Below are 14720 nucleotides of genomic sequence, written 5' to 3'. Positions count from 1 at the left end.
GTTCTCCTATAGCTTTTCCTTGTTCTGCTACAATTTTTAAAACTTCTTCAAGAGTAGCAGGGGTTTTCTTAGGTATACCAACAGGTACACGAGGTTGGGGAGTAACGGAATACATGTAATGGGATTACGTATTTAAAATACAAAATATAAGTAACTGTGTTCCACTACAGTTACAATTTAAATCATTGGTAATTAGTATACAGTTACATTCAAGAAGTATTTTGATTACAGACAAGATTACTTTGCATTTTATTGTCATTTGTTTCATTTAATATTTAGCCCTTTCAGATGGAAAACATTTATACATACAAATGATGCGATCCAAAGTGCATTTGAACAATGATGAAACACTTTCTTATGATGTGTTAAATTCATATGAGCAGACAGAGAAGTAAGTGAAGTAAGTTTGGAGCAGAAGAAATAGAAATAAACCTTGTGTAAATTGTCAGCTTTACGCTAAGCCAAAATGCTATTTCTAGCCATTTTACATGCACGTTACCAGGCACAATCATATTTTTTTATCAAGAAAATGCACTTTAGATCATAATTAGACCTTAGATATTAGGGCAAAATTTTTATTCTTGATAATTTTTGTATCGTTTTCCTGTAAAAAATATCTAAAAATCCTAAAAACAAGATCAATTTGATTTATATTGTTTTAGAAACAACACTGCTTAGGTTTTTCAGAGAATGTATTTTTAACACGTGTATTTTGTCTTACTGTACTGGCAGAGTTTTTATAGTCAAAACAAGTGAAAAAATCTACCAGTGCTGAAGAAGTAATCCAATGTATTTAGAATACCTTACTGACCTTGAGTAATCTAATGGAATACGTTACAAATTAAATTTTACAGCATGTATTCTGTCATTTGTAGAGGAATACACTTCAAAAGTAACCCTCCCAGCCCTGCCAACAGCAGCGCACTGAGCTTCTGCTGTCTCAGACACAACACTTCTGTTGGTGACAAATTTGGTGACACAAAATTTAGGATCTTCTAGAGACCACATAAGGGCTTCATCTTACACTTCAATTGGTGTTGACTGTGGCTTGTCTCTCACAAGCTTACAAAGCTCCCTTCTAAGGGCTGCATCCCTAATCTCGGATTTCCAAATTCACATTTGATGACTGCTCCAGGAAAGAACTCAGAATTTGGGACAATGCATGAGAGTAAGTACGAACATCCTCGCTTCCCATTCGTTTATGGCTATAGAATGTTTGCAATAAATGAGACACACTGCGCTTTTCTTGAAAAGCTTCTCTCAGGTACACAAAGAGGTCACATGGTCGCTTTGGTTCTTTCCCCATCTGTAATCTGACCTCTTCTAAGGCTGCACCCTTTAGGAGGGACAGTACGAGGTCTAACTGGTCCTCGGTGGTCTGATTTCTAGCATGTAACACCCTCTCTACTTCTTCAATAAACTCATCAACATATCTCCCATCTTTGCTGAAATCACCACTAAATGGTTGGATGTGACGTTCTCTTGGCGCAAGTAAGACCTGGTTGGCTCTTTACTCAAATTGGTGATAGCTGCAATGGTCTCGTCATGCTTTCTGTTGAGTCCTTGAATCTGTCCCTGAACATAATGCATACTACTACCTGCACCATGTTCATCATCAGTGTTTTGTAATACCGGACTATCATCATCATATTGTGACATTTTGAAAAGTTCAAATGATCTCAGTTCAACTCAGTAAAAAACTGTCAGTTTATTTGTGGGCAAAACAAAAAGTCTCTTAATCAGTTTGTAACGTTGAAACCAAAGGATATGTTGCTGAATGTCTGTATAATATACTTTTTTCTTGCTTGTAGAAAGTCACTGGATAGGTGTCATATCAAACAGTACCCCCGTGGACTCAGCAGAACTCAGGTGCTCTCTCTCTGTCTCGTCCAGCAGTCTTGTCACCTCACCTTATCACCTCTGGCCGACGCCTGTTCACAGGACCACTGCACCACTGAAGACAGCCTCCACTCTGTGTCCCACAGGCACTTATCTTCACCTCTACCATATTTCAAAAAGAACAATAAATTGACCTTTTGGCTCCCAACAGTCAGATACCCCACTCCTGGTACCAAAAATGTAGCCGGTGAGTTGAAAATAATCACCACAGGATACAAAAATATATTTTGGGGTTTTATTCTGACGGCTGTTTATTAAAAGAAGAAAAAAAAAAAAACAGCAGTCGTTGGGGCCATATTATATCAAAAGAAAAAAGGAGTAAAGAAAATACACACAAAAAAATAATGAAATACAAAAATAAAATACGAAAATTAAACATGGGAATGAAATACGGTAGAGGCTAATGTCCAAATGAAAAATACAAACGGCATTATTCTACCCATATGCTTCAGCATACATCACCTTAATACATGCTTATATCATTCACAGCATTTTATGCATTTAACACATGCTTAAATCACTCAAAGCATTTTATGCATTTTTAACCAGCCTTTAAGGACATAACAGTTTAAACACTTGAATTTTTATTACATGTTTTCACATATAACATGTATTACACTTATTCACTAAACTGGAAAACACTCTGGGCTATAAATCATTAAATAAGATATGATTAATACTAAATTTACATACCTAGTTCTCACATGTATGCAAAAGATGGTCAAACTCCACACGTGCAATCCATATGTATCCTTCAAAAATGATCCATAACAAACACTCAATTTTATCAAACAACTCTGGTGAACATATATTTAATGTAATTTATAAGCATTTTGTGTAAAATTTGATATTTATCCAAGAATTCTCAACCGATGAACAAAACTGGGAGCTCTCTTGCCCAATATAAGTTCTCATGTTTCTAACACGAGAGAGTGCTGGAAAGTAGGTCCCAAAACTCTAGTGTCGCAAAAATCCAGTTCTTAAAGGGGCCACGTCCAATTAATGTTTAGAATTAAATTACATGAAATTTCTCTACTTGGCTACACCTTTATGGAAATTTACTATAGTTCTTGCATAGAAGGCCTATCCAAAGTTTAACTGTGCTATTTGTAAGATTATGGTAACCGTAAAACCATGCTCCTCATTACCATAGTTAGATGTAGGCTAATTATGGTTTCTAAAAATAAATAAATAAAAATAAAAATATGGAATTTGTAATTAAAACAAAATCTTAAATACATGTACAGTAAACTACAAAAACAACCTCCATACAAGTGACTTGTATTCCCCTAATGCCCAATGTTTAGTATAACTGTAATAATAGTAACTTTTATTATACAGCGTTTCCGGCAAAATACCATAGTTTCGACAGTTAATGTTACTACATTTATGAGATAAGATGAGGTTGCTTTGTCACTGGAAGTCACTTAACTGCAAGGTATATTTAAGGGTGCTGATGTATAGATTGAAAAGCCTGAATTACCGTTGTGCATGTCATGATGTTTTTCCTGTTTACTTAGACACTGAGAATTCCGTAAAATTCAAATTGGTCGTGCAACTTATGATGTTTACACCACTGGATAGCATGCCGCATGCAGGGGTGTGGCCAGAAGGGTGGCACAGGTGTGCATGGGCACCACAACTCAGACCACAACCCCCTCTCACCCCCTGGTCTGACCCCCAGCAACCACCTAATCACCCAATTTGGATGGTGATTTGGAGCAATGCCTGCAGCTATATCCTTCTCCTTTGCACTCGCGCTGCGCACCACTTTAATCGAGTATTACCATTTCATCACACATTGCGGACACTAAACAATAAAGTCATATGTATAAACAGTATTACACATGCATACAGATACTCAAAAGAGAAGTTTTCAACTGCTGATTTTTCATTCAGTTGTAAATAGTTTCAGTTTTATTTATTTTTTAATACGAAAAATTGACCGATGTCTGGACCTTAGTGACCTCATAGCTGGTTACGGCCATTGGTGAGAACAACACTCATTCATATGAACACTGATGACAAAGTTCGCTGGACTTGACTAACTTGTTTGATGAACTTCTAAAGTTAACAAAACAAGAAAACTCCCACAATATAAATCAATGAAGCTTACTATAGGCCTGTTATGTTATTTCTGCCGTAGATATATATAGGCGCAAAAACTTGTTCAATGTGAATGGCCCCTTACAGTGGGAATGTCTTAAAGTTAGCCTCAAAGTTTATGTCTTAAACTTATTTTGTCTTAAAGTTGGAAGGGTTGTCATACCAGGTTAAAAGACTTGGTAATTGTAAAAAGTTAGTGTACCTTTTACAGAATGTATGTTACACACTAAACCTAGATAGCACGTACTGTACATTTTCGAGATGTCTGTTTTAGATCTTTTCATCTGGACAGCATCACAATCTAATTAACATCTACTAAATATTGTAGTGAGAATCACCATGGCACCAATTGAAATGAACTGGGCCTCACACAAGACACCAAAGTATGTGGTGATTTTTGATCACACTTCACTTAAGGTGTATATGTGTGTGATTATTAATATCAGACGGCCCCTCCCTCCATCCTAAGGGCACCAGCTAAGGAGTTTCACCTTAACAGTAAAGAATGATCCAAATGGACCATTCAATCAATTAAAATTATGTAAAGTGGAGGGAGTTGGTCATCTGAATTATTTGAAGGATTTGAGAGCAGCCTAACCCTTTAGAGCTCTTCTGTATCATCAACACAAGGAACACACAGTTGTAATAAAATTAGTTTTATTTAAAAAATATAAACAAGAATAACTAACAAAAACTACAAAATGGTACTAATATGCTAAAAGATAAAATAAATGAATAGGCAAATCAAGGCCATAGGATGGAAAGATGTAAATGGTTGAATTGGATGTAGCAATGGCAAAGTATGACTGTTATCTTATGGAAAGATAAATTGCTGTTTCTCTGTTAATTAATAAAGTGAAAACCTTATTTCTATTTAAACAAATAACTCAGTTTAAAATAATTCAGTTCAAATAAATAAGTTTATTTACTAGACATTTGATACACAGCTTATGAAATCTAAGGAACATTAGATAATCATAAACTGATAGTATACACTAATGCCAAGGTCTTTGGAAATAGGTTTAATAGTGATATTTACGTTCTCCTTGATCAGTCGATGAGTTTTGTAAAGGCGATGTCTTCCACTGGGGCTCAGGGCCACGTTACAGTGGGAAAGGAGCTGGATTCCATTTCAACAGCCTTGGACATGAAGGAGCTGAGGAATGCTGAGCTCCTGGAGGAACCGAGAGGGATCTTGCAATCTGGAACACACAGATATACAGCCCATATGTCGGTGCAAGATTCATCATCTGGAACACGCAGATGCACAAAACTTGAAGAGAAGGTTTGTTCGCCAGAGCTAAACCTTGTCGCTTTAGTTATCTCCCTGGTATAGGGATTCCGAACTTGGTGTTGTAATAGTCTCTTGTAGTGAGACTTGGTATTTGGTCGATCTCCTACTCTCTCTCGGATGGACACTAAGAACGTTGGGTGATCTGTTATCCTCTCTCTCTGTGAAGCGGAGACTTAGCATGTTGTATGGTTTGTATTCTGTTACATCTCCTACCACTCAGACTGGAGACTCTGAATGTTGATTCTTATACTGTTATTGCTCCCGAACTCGAACAGGTGGGAACACAGAACAGAGAATTGTTATAGAAGTGTATCTTGTAAACAACCCTCTGGACGGGGACTCAGGACAAAGGTGTTTTAGAAGTGTATCCTGTTAATGACCCTCTGGGACTCAGGACAAAGGTGTGGTCATCTGGAGGATAGTTTTATACCTTCCTGATGAGGAGGAGATTTCAGTTTGGTGCTTCTTGTTTCAGAGTTATGATTGGCTCACCCTCCCTTCTCTGTGTGGAACATTTGCATATATTAAAGTACATAGTTAGAAAATGTCTTTAAAGTCTCATCTATGCATTGTTCCTTTTCCAAACCTCTTCAAAAGTACTCATTTTTCTGAAGATATAGAGACCAAACATGATATTGAAAGATTACATATCACGCATGCATTAATTTATACCACCATAGTTCAGTTTGTGTGAACTATTGTGCTCATTGAACAACTTCAATTTACATAAACAGTTCTGTGAACAAACATGGAGTGGATGTGTTGCAGTTAATGTCCATGTTAGGAGTAAAAGTTTGTGTGTAAAGATTTGTCTTTGTGGCTTCTTTGTTTCGACTTTTGCCACATGGTAAGTAATGCTGCTTCGAGAGGTCTTGAAAAATATTTATGGTCTTTATCTCAACTCTGGTCTTGGGGCAAACCTTAGGATGGGGGGTTTGAGAGGTTGCTAAGAAACCACTCATGGACCAATGAGAAGTCTTTTTCAAAATATTGGAAGGTCCGGGGCCTTACTTTCTGAAGTATCTGGTAGTTGTCCGTGCAGCTTAACTGATGGCTGTGCTTAGCATTTGTTTGTGTTGGTCCTGCCATGATCCAATCAAAATGGAGCCACTCTTCTTTGCCTTGATAAACTGGCTTCTGGAATGTCATCTGGTCCAACTGTTCACCACAACATCAGATCAGATTTACAAACAATCTAAGTCATAAATGTCTCAAAAATATCTGCTGAATGTCTTATGACATCCGAGACATACTAATTTGCATTGTCTTATAGATGTATTGCAGACCCTGATAGCACACGTATTTTCAACAAATATTTTTAGGATTTATAAATAATTAAAAGCCATTTACATATTTACAGTTAACTGTAATAATAAATATGTTGCCGAGCATTATTTAGCAACTTTGAAGAGTGAACAGTAGTCATAAACAGTGAGTAAAATCAGATAATTATTTATATTGAAAAGGCATTTTTAGCTTTAGCACCCAACTATTATTGTATATTTTGTATAGGCTGTTATACTGCATAATTGTATTATTATAATATTGTTATTGTATAGATGGCAGTGTCCCTTGATTATTGCATAGATTGAGCTTAAGAGGATAGTTCACTCAAAAAATGAAAATGTACTCACCCTCATGCCATCACAGATGTGTATGACTTTTTTCTTCTATAGAACACAAATTAAGATTTTTAGAAGAATATTTCAGCTCTGTAGGTCCATACAATGCAAGTGAATGGTGGCCAGAAATTTGAATCCTTAAAAAGTACATAAAGGCAGCATAAAAGTAATCCATATGACTCCAGTGGTTAAATCCATATCTTAATAATAATAATAATAATAATAATAACATAACTAGATAGTAAAGTTTGAAGACAAACTTTATGTTGGCTTGACAAAGCCTTGTCTGAAAGTTTAAAATAGTTTGAAGAGTTGGAAGTTTGAAGGTCTTAACGTCAGACAGACAAACAGAAAGAACAGATAGACAGCCAGCTGCAAGAAGTCCTATGCAATCCTATCCCTTGCTTGTTTTTCTGAATGGCAAATTGGTTGCTAGGGTAACACCATCTGGTTTCTAGGCAGTTACCAAGGTGATACTGAAAAGGCTCCTTGCTACCCTGATTCAAATGAACAAAACCAGAAATCTCTACAATGTTCTGGTGCAGAGATATGTGATTTGTTACTTGGTTGCTAGGGTGAGCTCATCTGGTTGCTAGGCAGTTACCAAGGTGATACTCAAAAGTCTCCTTGCTACCCTGAGTCAAATGAAAGAAACCCAAAGTCTCTACAATGTTCTGGTGCAGAGATATGTGATTTGTCTCTTGGTTGCTAGGGTAACCCCATCTGGTTACTAGGCAGTTACCAGGGTGATACTTAACATGGCTCCTTGCCCTCCTGAGTGAAATAAGTCAACCCGGAAGTCTCTACAATGTTCTGGTGCAGAGATATGTTATTTGTTACTTGGTTGCAAGGTTAACCCCATCTGGTTGCAAAGCAGTTACCAGGGTGATACTATTCAAGGCTCCTTGCTATCTTGAGTGAAATAAGTCAACCCAGAAGTCTCTAAGATGTTCTGGTGCAGAGATATGTGATTTGTTACTTGGTTGCTAGGGTAACCCCATCTGGTTGCTAGGCAATTGGTGATACTTAACATGGCTACTTTCCATCCTGAGTGAAATAAGTCAATCTCTAAGTCTCTATGATTTTCTGGTGCAGAGATATGTGATTTGTTACTTGGTTGCTAGGGTATCCCATCTGGTTGCTAGGCAGTTAACAAGGTGATACTTAACAAGGCTACTTCCTATCCTGAGTGAAATAAGTCAACCCTGAAGTCTCTATGATTTCCTGGTTCAGAGATATGTGATTTGTTACTTGGTTGCTAGGGTAACCCCATCTGGTTGCTAGGCAGTTACCGAGGTGATACTTAACATGGTTCCTTGCCATCTTGAGTGAAATAAGTCAATCCAGATGTCTCTACAATGTTCTGTTGCAGAGAAATATGATTTGTTACTTGGTTGCTAGGGTAACCCCATCTGGTTGCTAGGCAGTTACCAGGGTGATACTTATCAAGGCTCTTTGCCATCCTGAGTGAAATAAATCAACCCGGAAGTGTCTATGATGTTCTGGTGCAGAGATATGTGATTTGTTACTTGTGTGCTAGGGTAACCCCATGTGGTTGCTTGACAGTTACAAGAGTGATACTTAATGAGGCTCCTTGCTCTCCTGAATGAAATAAGTCAACCCAGAAGTGTCTACGATATTCTGGTGCAGAGATATGTGTTTTGTTACTTTTTTGCTAGGGTAACCCCATGTGGTTGCTAGGCAGTTACCAAGGTGATACTTATCAAGGCTCCTTGCCATCCTGAGTGAAATAAATCAAACCGGAAGTGTCTACAATGTTCTGGTTCAGAGATATGTGATTTGTTACTTGGTTACTAGTGTAACCCCATGTGGTTGCTAGGCAGTTACCAGAGTGATATTTAATGAGGCAACTGTCATGTCTCTAGGACATTCTGATCCAAAGATATCACACTCTAAGTGAAAGCAATAGTGTTGGTTGCTAGGGTGCTCTAAATGGTTGCCAGGGCATGGCTAGCCAGTGAACAGAGAGATTCTTATTGGCTGCTTACTAACCTGACTCATAAGAGCCAATCCCCAAGTGTTTACGACATTTTGTTCTGAAGATATCCTTCTGAGACATTTTGAATGGAAGTTAATAGGGGTGGTTGCTAGGGTCCCATAAATGGTTGTTAGGGCGTGGCTATGCCATTTCCAAGGTGATACTTAAAGAGTGATTGGTATCCCAATTGAAATGAGCCTTCCCCCATGTATCTATGTCATTCTGATTGGGAACTTTCTTGCACTGACTGCCATAGTAGGAACACAATTCTCTTCACATAGTACCCTATGGGAATTTTTGGTATGATTTTTTTGCCCCCCTTTTTACCCCCTGGGGTACATTTTACCCCCAAACACAGGGTATATTCGAACACGGCTTGCTAGCCCAAATCAAATGAGAGCACCCACATATGTCTAGGACATTCTGATCATAAGATATCACACTCAGCCATTTTGAATGGAAGTCAGTGGGGATGGTTGCTAGGGTTCTCTAAATGGTTGTTAGGGTGCGGCTAAGTAGCTTTTCAAATGGATACATGAAGACTGATTGCTCACCCACGTGAAATGAGCCAACTGCCATGTCTGCAGTATGTTCTGATCCAAAGATATCCCTCTCAGCCATTTTTAATGGAAGTCAATAGGGCTAGTTGCTAGGGTGCTCTAAATTGTTGCTAGGGTGTGGCTAGCCAGTGGCCAGAGAGATTCTTATTGGCTGATTACTAATCTGACTGAAAACAGCCAATCCCCAAGTGTCTACGACATTCTGTTCTGAAGATATCCTTCTGAGCCATTTTGAATGGAAGTCAATGGGGGCGGTTGCTAGGGTGCCATAAATGGTTGCTAGGGCGTGGCTACACCATTTCCAAGATGATCCTTAAAGACTGATTGGTAGCCCGATTGAAATGAGCCTGCCCCCACGTCTCTATGTCATTCTGATAGGGAGATATTATTTGACAACTTTCTTGCATTGACAACCATAGTAGGGAAAAAAAAAATGTTTTCATGGGTGAGACCCTTGCCATAGTATGCCTATGGGAAATTTTTGGGATGTTTTTTTGCCCCCCAGGGGTGCACCGTACCCCCAATCCCTTAGAAAAGTCATAGCACAGGTGTCGTCAATAGGCCAGTCGATTTGACACCTAATTCATGGGTCTACTACAAATGGTGCAGGATGAGTTAGGTGCCGACATTTTGTACGGAATAAGAATAATAATAATAATAAGTATTTCGCTTTGCTTCGCAAGCACCACTAATAAGTTTAAATAGTAGATCAGAATGTTGGCTTTGACAAGCCAACATAATAATAATAAGCTTAAATAGTAGATCAGTATGTTGGCTTTGTCAAGCCAACATAACTAGAACCTAAAGTTTGCGAACAAACTTTGATGTTGGCTTGAGAAAGCCCGAACCTTGAACCAGGACTGGAACTCGATGATAACAATAAAACAAGATCACAGCAAAAATATGAAATATATGCAATTACTTGAAAATTATTTAAGCTCTCCATGTCGTTATACCACATACGGCATTCACTAAGATTTTCACTTTGTCATAAGACTTCATTGTATGTGTTGTAAAAATAAGTGAATGTTAAAGGATATTTGATCATTTCCTCACCCTCATGCCATCCCAGAGGTGTATGACTTTCTTCTGCAGAACATGAATTAAGATGTTTAGAAGAATATCTCAGCTCTGTTGCTCCATTCAATGCAAGTAACTGAGAAGCGGTGAGAAACAGATCAATAATGAAGTCATTTTTTACTATAAATCTCCACTTTCACTTTCATAGGCGCTCTTCTCTCTTAAGAGTTCTTCTTCTGTTTTTGGTGATTTTCATAAGCATATCGCCCCCTACTGGGCAGGGAGGAGAATTTATAGTAAAAAATCTTAAATATTGATCTGTTTCTTACCCACACCTATCATATCACTTCTGAAGACATAGATTAAACCACTGGAGTTGTATGGATTACTTTTATGCTGCATTTATGTGATTTTTGTACCTTCTGAGTTCTGATCACCATCCACTTGCATTGAAAGGACCAACAGGGCTGAGATATTTTTCTAAAAAGCTTAATTTGTGTTCAGCAGAAGAAAGAAAGTCATACACATCTGGGATGTAATGAGGGTGAGTAAATGATGAGAGAAATTTCATTTTTGGGCAAACTGAGTTTATTTGAAAGACTGTCTAGGCACATAATAACACTGTAGAACTGTAGCTGTTTATAACTCTTTAAAGATGTACAGGCTCACACTTTAACCCTTTCCAGCCGGAGCGTAAAAATTTGGGAACAATTATTCCCATGGTTCCTGTCTCAATTTCTTTGCCGGCCAATCACCGATTTTATTTCTGAAAACTGCCAGATACTCATGACAATATAAGCTAAAAGCACATATGATTGGTTAAGGGGTTACTGGGCGTGAATAATAAATGTATCGTCATCATCGTCATCCTCCATTTGCCTGAGCGGAGCCAGAGAGGATGTCCCGGGAGATTACCTCCAGTTTTGGACTTACTGCTTCAAATTGAAAACTGAGGCAATCTTTCGAGGTAAGACAAATTATTTAACATGTGTTGTCAATATTGTCTATTGAAAGTCAAAACGTTTTAGTTACGAAGCATTTATTTGTAGGAGTAACGCTAGTTATTTCTGGAAAAAATGACATGACCGTCGGTGTTCATCGGACAGGCAGCTAGCCTCTATTTTTAAGCAAATTTCTGTGAAACTTGTTAAATAAACATTAGCTAGCAATAATATGTACATTTCTAGGTAAATATCTATAACTTTTTTGGCCAATTTTGTTGCTTGTGGAAGACAGTCAAACCTTTTTAAGTTACGAAGCATTTATTTGTGCTAGCTAGTTTTCTTTTCTGGAAAAAAAAGGTGATCGTCATCGGCGAGCCTCTTCTTTTTATATAAACGTTTTTTTGGCAGTTTCTGTGAAACTTGCTAAATAAACATTAACTAGCAATACTATGTACATTTTTAACTAAATATCAATAACTTTCTTTTGCCAATTTTGTCGCTTGTGAAAAATCCGCCTGAAGTAATGTGAGGCAGAGAGCAGATGCTGTTCAGACCTGCCTGGAAACTGGCCTGCTAATTAGATAAGTTATCTAGCTTGTTGATTTTCCCATGTAATAAAAAAATGGTAGATATCTTTCTGTAATTTAGCAGATCGCTTTACCAATCCATCACACAGACATGATTTTAGATTGTGTGTATCTTCCTGTTCACAAGGAAAATGTGAGAGGGCTGTCTGCAGTTGGACATTCTCCTTAGTCTGCAAGCCTTTGGTGAGTATTCAGTGAATGGATTTGTGAAGAACACACTGCTGGCTACTACTGTGTAAATTTTTTCTGTTGTAGAGATGGATAGAAACTATGGCTCCCTGCTTTTGAGGGCATGAGCACACAGGAGGAAGATCTGCTGGACCAGGAACTACTGCAGGAAGACCCGGACCATGAGGAGATGGAGGATGAGATGGAACCTGATCCCCAGCCAAGACCATGAACTGGATATATATGAATGTGTATGGATTGTTTGTTTCCATTTCTCATATGACGGATACTCACAGTAACACTAAAACTGTTACTCTTATTATTTTGGGTATGGCTAGCCATTCTCACACAGGTCCCAAGTCAGCTAGAAAGCATAAATGCTTCCCTGACTCCGTTTCTTATTCCTCGTACTCTGACATCGATTCACAGGCACCAAAACCTCTCCCATTTAAGCCTTGCCGTCCATTTGGTATTGACTTAGGTAGCGTGCGTCAGGCTGTGCGGTCAACCTCCAATATGATGTTGTGAGAAATTGACTTTTTCATGCTGTTTTTTACTCAGGCTGTAGTTGCTTAGATATGCAGCTTTACAAACTGTCAGGGGTGGGAGCTCGTGCTAAACTCTCTGTCATATTCCAGCTACCAAGGAGCTTGGATGGAGGTGACCCCCAATGAATTCTTGGGATGCTCATTTACATGGGGTTTTCAATTCTCCCTGATTCCCATCATCATTGGGGAACCAAGTCACTTCAGGGCATGTGGGCGAGGGGATTTATGTCGCGTGACCGCTACAAGGCTCTTTTAGCAGCTCTACATGTTGTAGACCCTACCACAGTGGATAATCATGATCGCCTTAGGAAGTTGCGTTATCTTATGGACCACCTCAAACAAAAATGCCAGCAGCTCTTTCAGCCTAACCAAAATCTCACAATAGATGAACAGTATGGTCAAGTCTAAAGCTCGGTCAGGATTTAAACAATACATAAAGGGCAAGCATACTCTGTGGGGTTTTAAATTATGGGTAATTGCAACATCAGACTTGGGGTATACTCTCGGCTTTAATGTTTACACAGGTAGTCATGATGGGCGTGTCACTGACTTGGCCACCAAAGTAGTTGAATTGTTACTGCAGCCATTCAAAGACCAGGGCCACAATGTTTGGTTTGACAGCTTTTACACATCCCCAGCTCTTATGGTTAAGTTGTTAGAAATGGGATCTAATGCCTGTGGGACATGCAGGGTGAATCGTAAACTGTTTCCTGCAGAATTTAAAGACATCAATAGATGGGAACGCAAGACAGCTTGTGGGGATATGAGGTGGTGTAGGACTGAGGGGAATATACTTGTAATTCAGTGGAAGGACATGCATGCAGTTACATGCCTCTCCAATTTCCAAAATGCTAATGGCTCAACCAAAATTACTAGGTTTGTAAAAAATTATGATGACTGGACAAAAGAAGAAGCCCTCCAGCCCACTGTCATCAGCGATTATAACAAAAACATGGGTGGTGTTGATAGGTCAGACCAAATTATAAAATCTTACGACGTCCTACAAAAAACTCAGAAGTGGCGGAAGACTCTTTTTTTTCCCCACTTCATAGACATTGCCGTCGTCAATAGTTTCATATTGTTTAAGGAATGGCAACACATTCATGCGGCACCAGGGGATGAGCGTAGACCGGTGAACTTAACCCAGATAGATTTCAGAGAAAACCTGGCTCGTCAGCTGGGAGGTATCGATATTCACGCAAGTTTTCCTTTGCATACACTAAAGCCTGCAGTCCCTCCTTCATCATCACTCCACACAGCCCATGTCCCTAAATTTGAAGAGTCCTCTAAGAGATGTTGGCTATGCTATCGGAAAAATAGGACTGAAAATAAAACTAAAGTAGCTTGCGCCGGAATGTAATGGCAAAAGACTTTTCTTGGTTCGCAATAGGAACTGTTTTCAGTCTTGGCACTTAGCTGAGTGTGACCAGTTTCGCGAAGAGGCCTAGGTTGGGCTGTGTTTACTGGTGTTGTCATCCTCCCCCTCCCCTCTTTTCTCCCTCTCATCTCTCCACAGGTATTGCAATTGTTGAGTATTTATTAATTTATATATATTCTGTTCCTGCACTCCTTTATTAAAAATGTAGATAATTTACTGCAGATAGTTCGAAAGTTTGATGTTGTATGTTTTGCTGTGCAATTCATGCGTAATTCTAATGTTCAAATTAAATAAAGTGTGTGTTTTATTGAACACATAAAATGTATATTTCAGTGTTTCTGTCCTTCAACTTCAGATGCAATCTCAATTTATTATTACAGGTGCTCAAAAGGAGTATTTGAGGAGTGGTCATGTGAAATGTATCTTAACATTCTAAATGTTTGTTTTATTCCATTTTCCCACTAATCACTAGAATGGTCATAACTTTTAAACAATAGATTATATTTCTAATCTGTCTGCTATTCTACATTGCCCTCAAAATTATGTATATTTCATACACTCTAAGTTTCCCTCTAGCTTGTAATTAAAATGGTTG

At 38.4% G+C, this 14720-nt stretch overlaps 1 protein-coding gene across 2 annotated transcripts; it reads left to right on the top strand.

Annotated features, from left to right (window-relative positions):
- The first annotated feature begins 11382 nt into the window (after positions 1-11382).
- LOC127416251 (piggyBac transposable element-derived protein 4-like) lies at positions 11383-14326 on the top strand. Of its 2 annotated transcripts, XM_051655498.1 has the most exons (3): positions 11394-11467; positions 12159-12214; positions 12287-14326. In XM_051655498.1, the coding sequence occupies exon 3, from the start codon at positions 13133-13135 to the stop codon at positions 14105-14107; it is 975 nt and encodes a 324-aa protein (XP_051511458.1). In that variant the 5' UTR covers positions 11394-11467; positions 12159-12214; positions 12287-13132; the 3' UTR covers positions 14108-14326. The 2 variants fall into 2 exon arrangements, with proteins under 2 accessions (XP_051511459.1, XP_051511458.1); XM_051655499.1 differs by lacking the exon at positions 12159-12214 and having other exon boundaries at positions 11383-11467.
- Positions 14327-14720: the final 394 nt, after the last annotated feature.

This window comes from Myxocyprinus asiaticus, chromosome 25 (assembly GCF_019703515.2).
Source record: "Myxocyprinus asiaticus isolate MX2 ecotype Aquarium Trade chromosome 25, UBuf_Myxa_2, whole genome shotgun sequence".
Lineage (NCBI taxonomy): Eukaryota > Metazoa > Chordata > Actinopteri > Cypriniformes > Catostomidae > Myxocyprinus > Myxocyprinus asiaticus.
The sequence above is the reverse complement of the archived record's forward strand: the minus strand, read 5'-3'. Positions and strand labels throughout refer to the sequence as shown.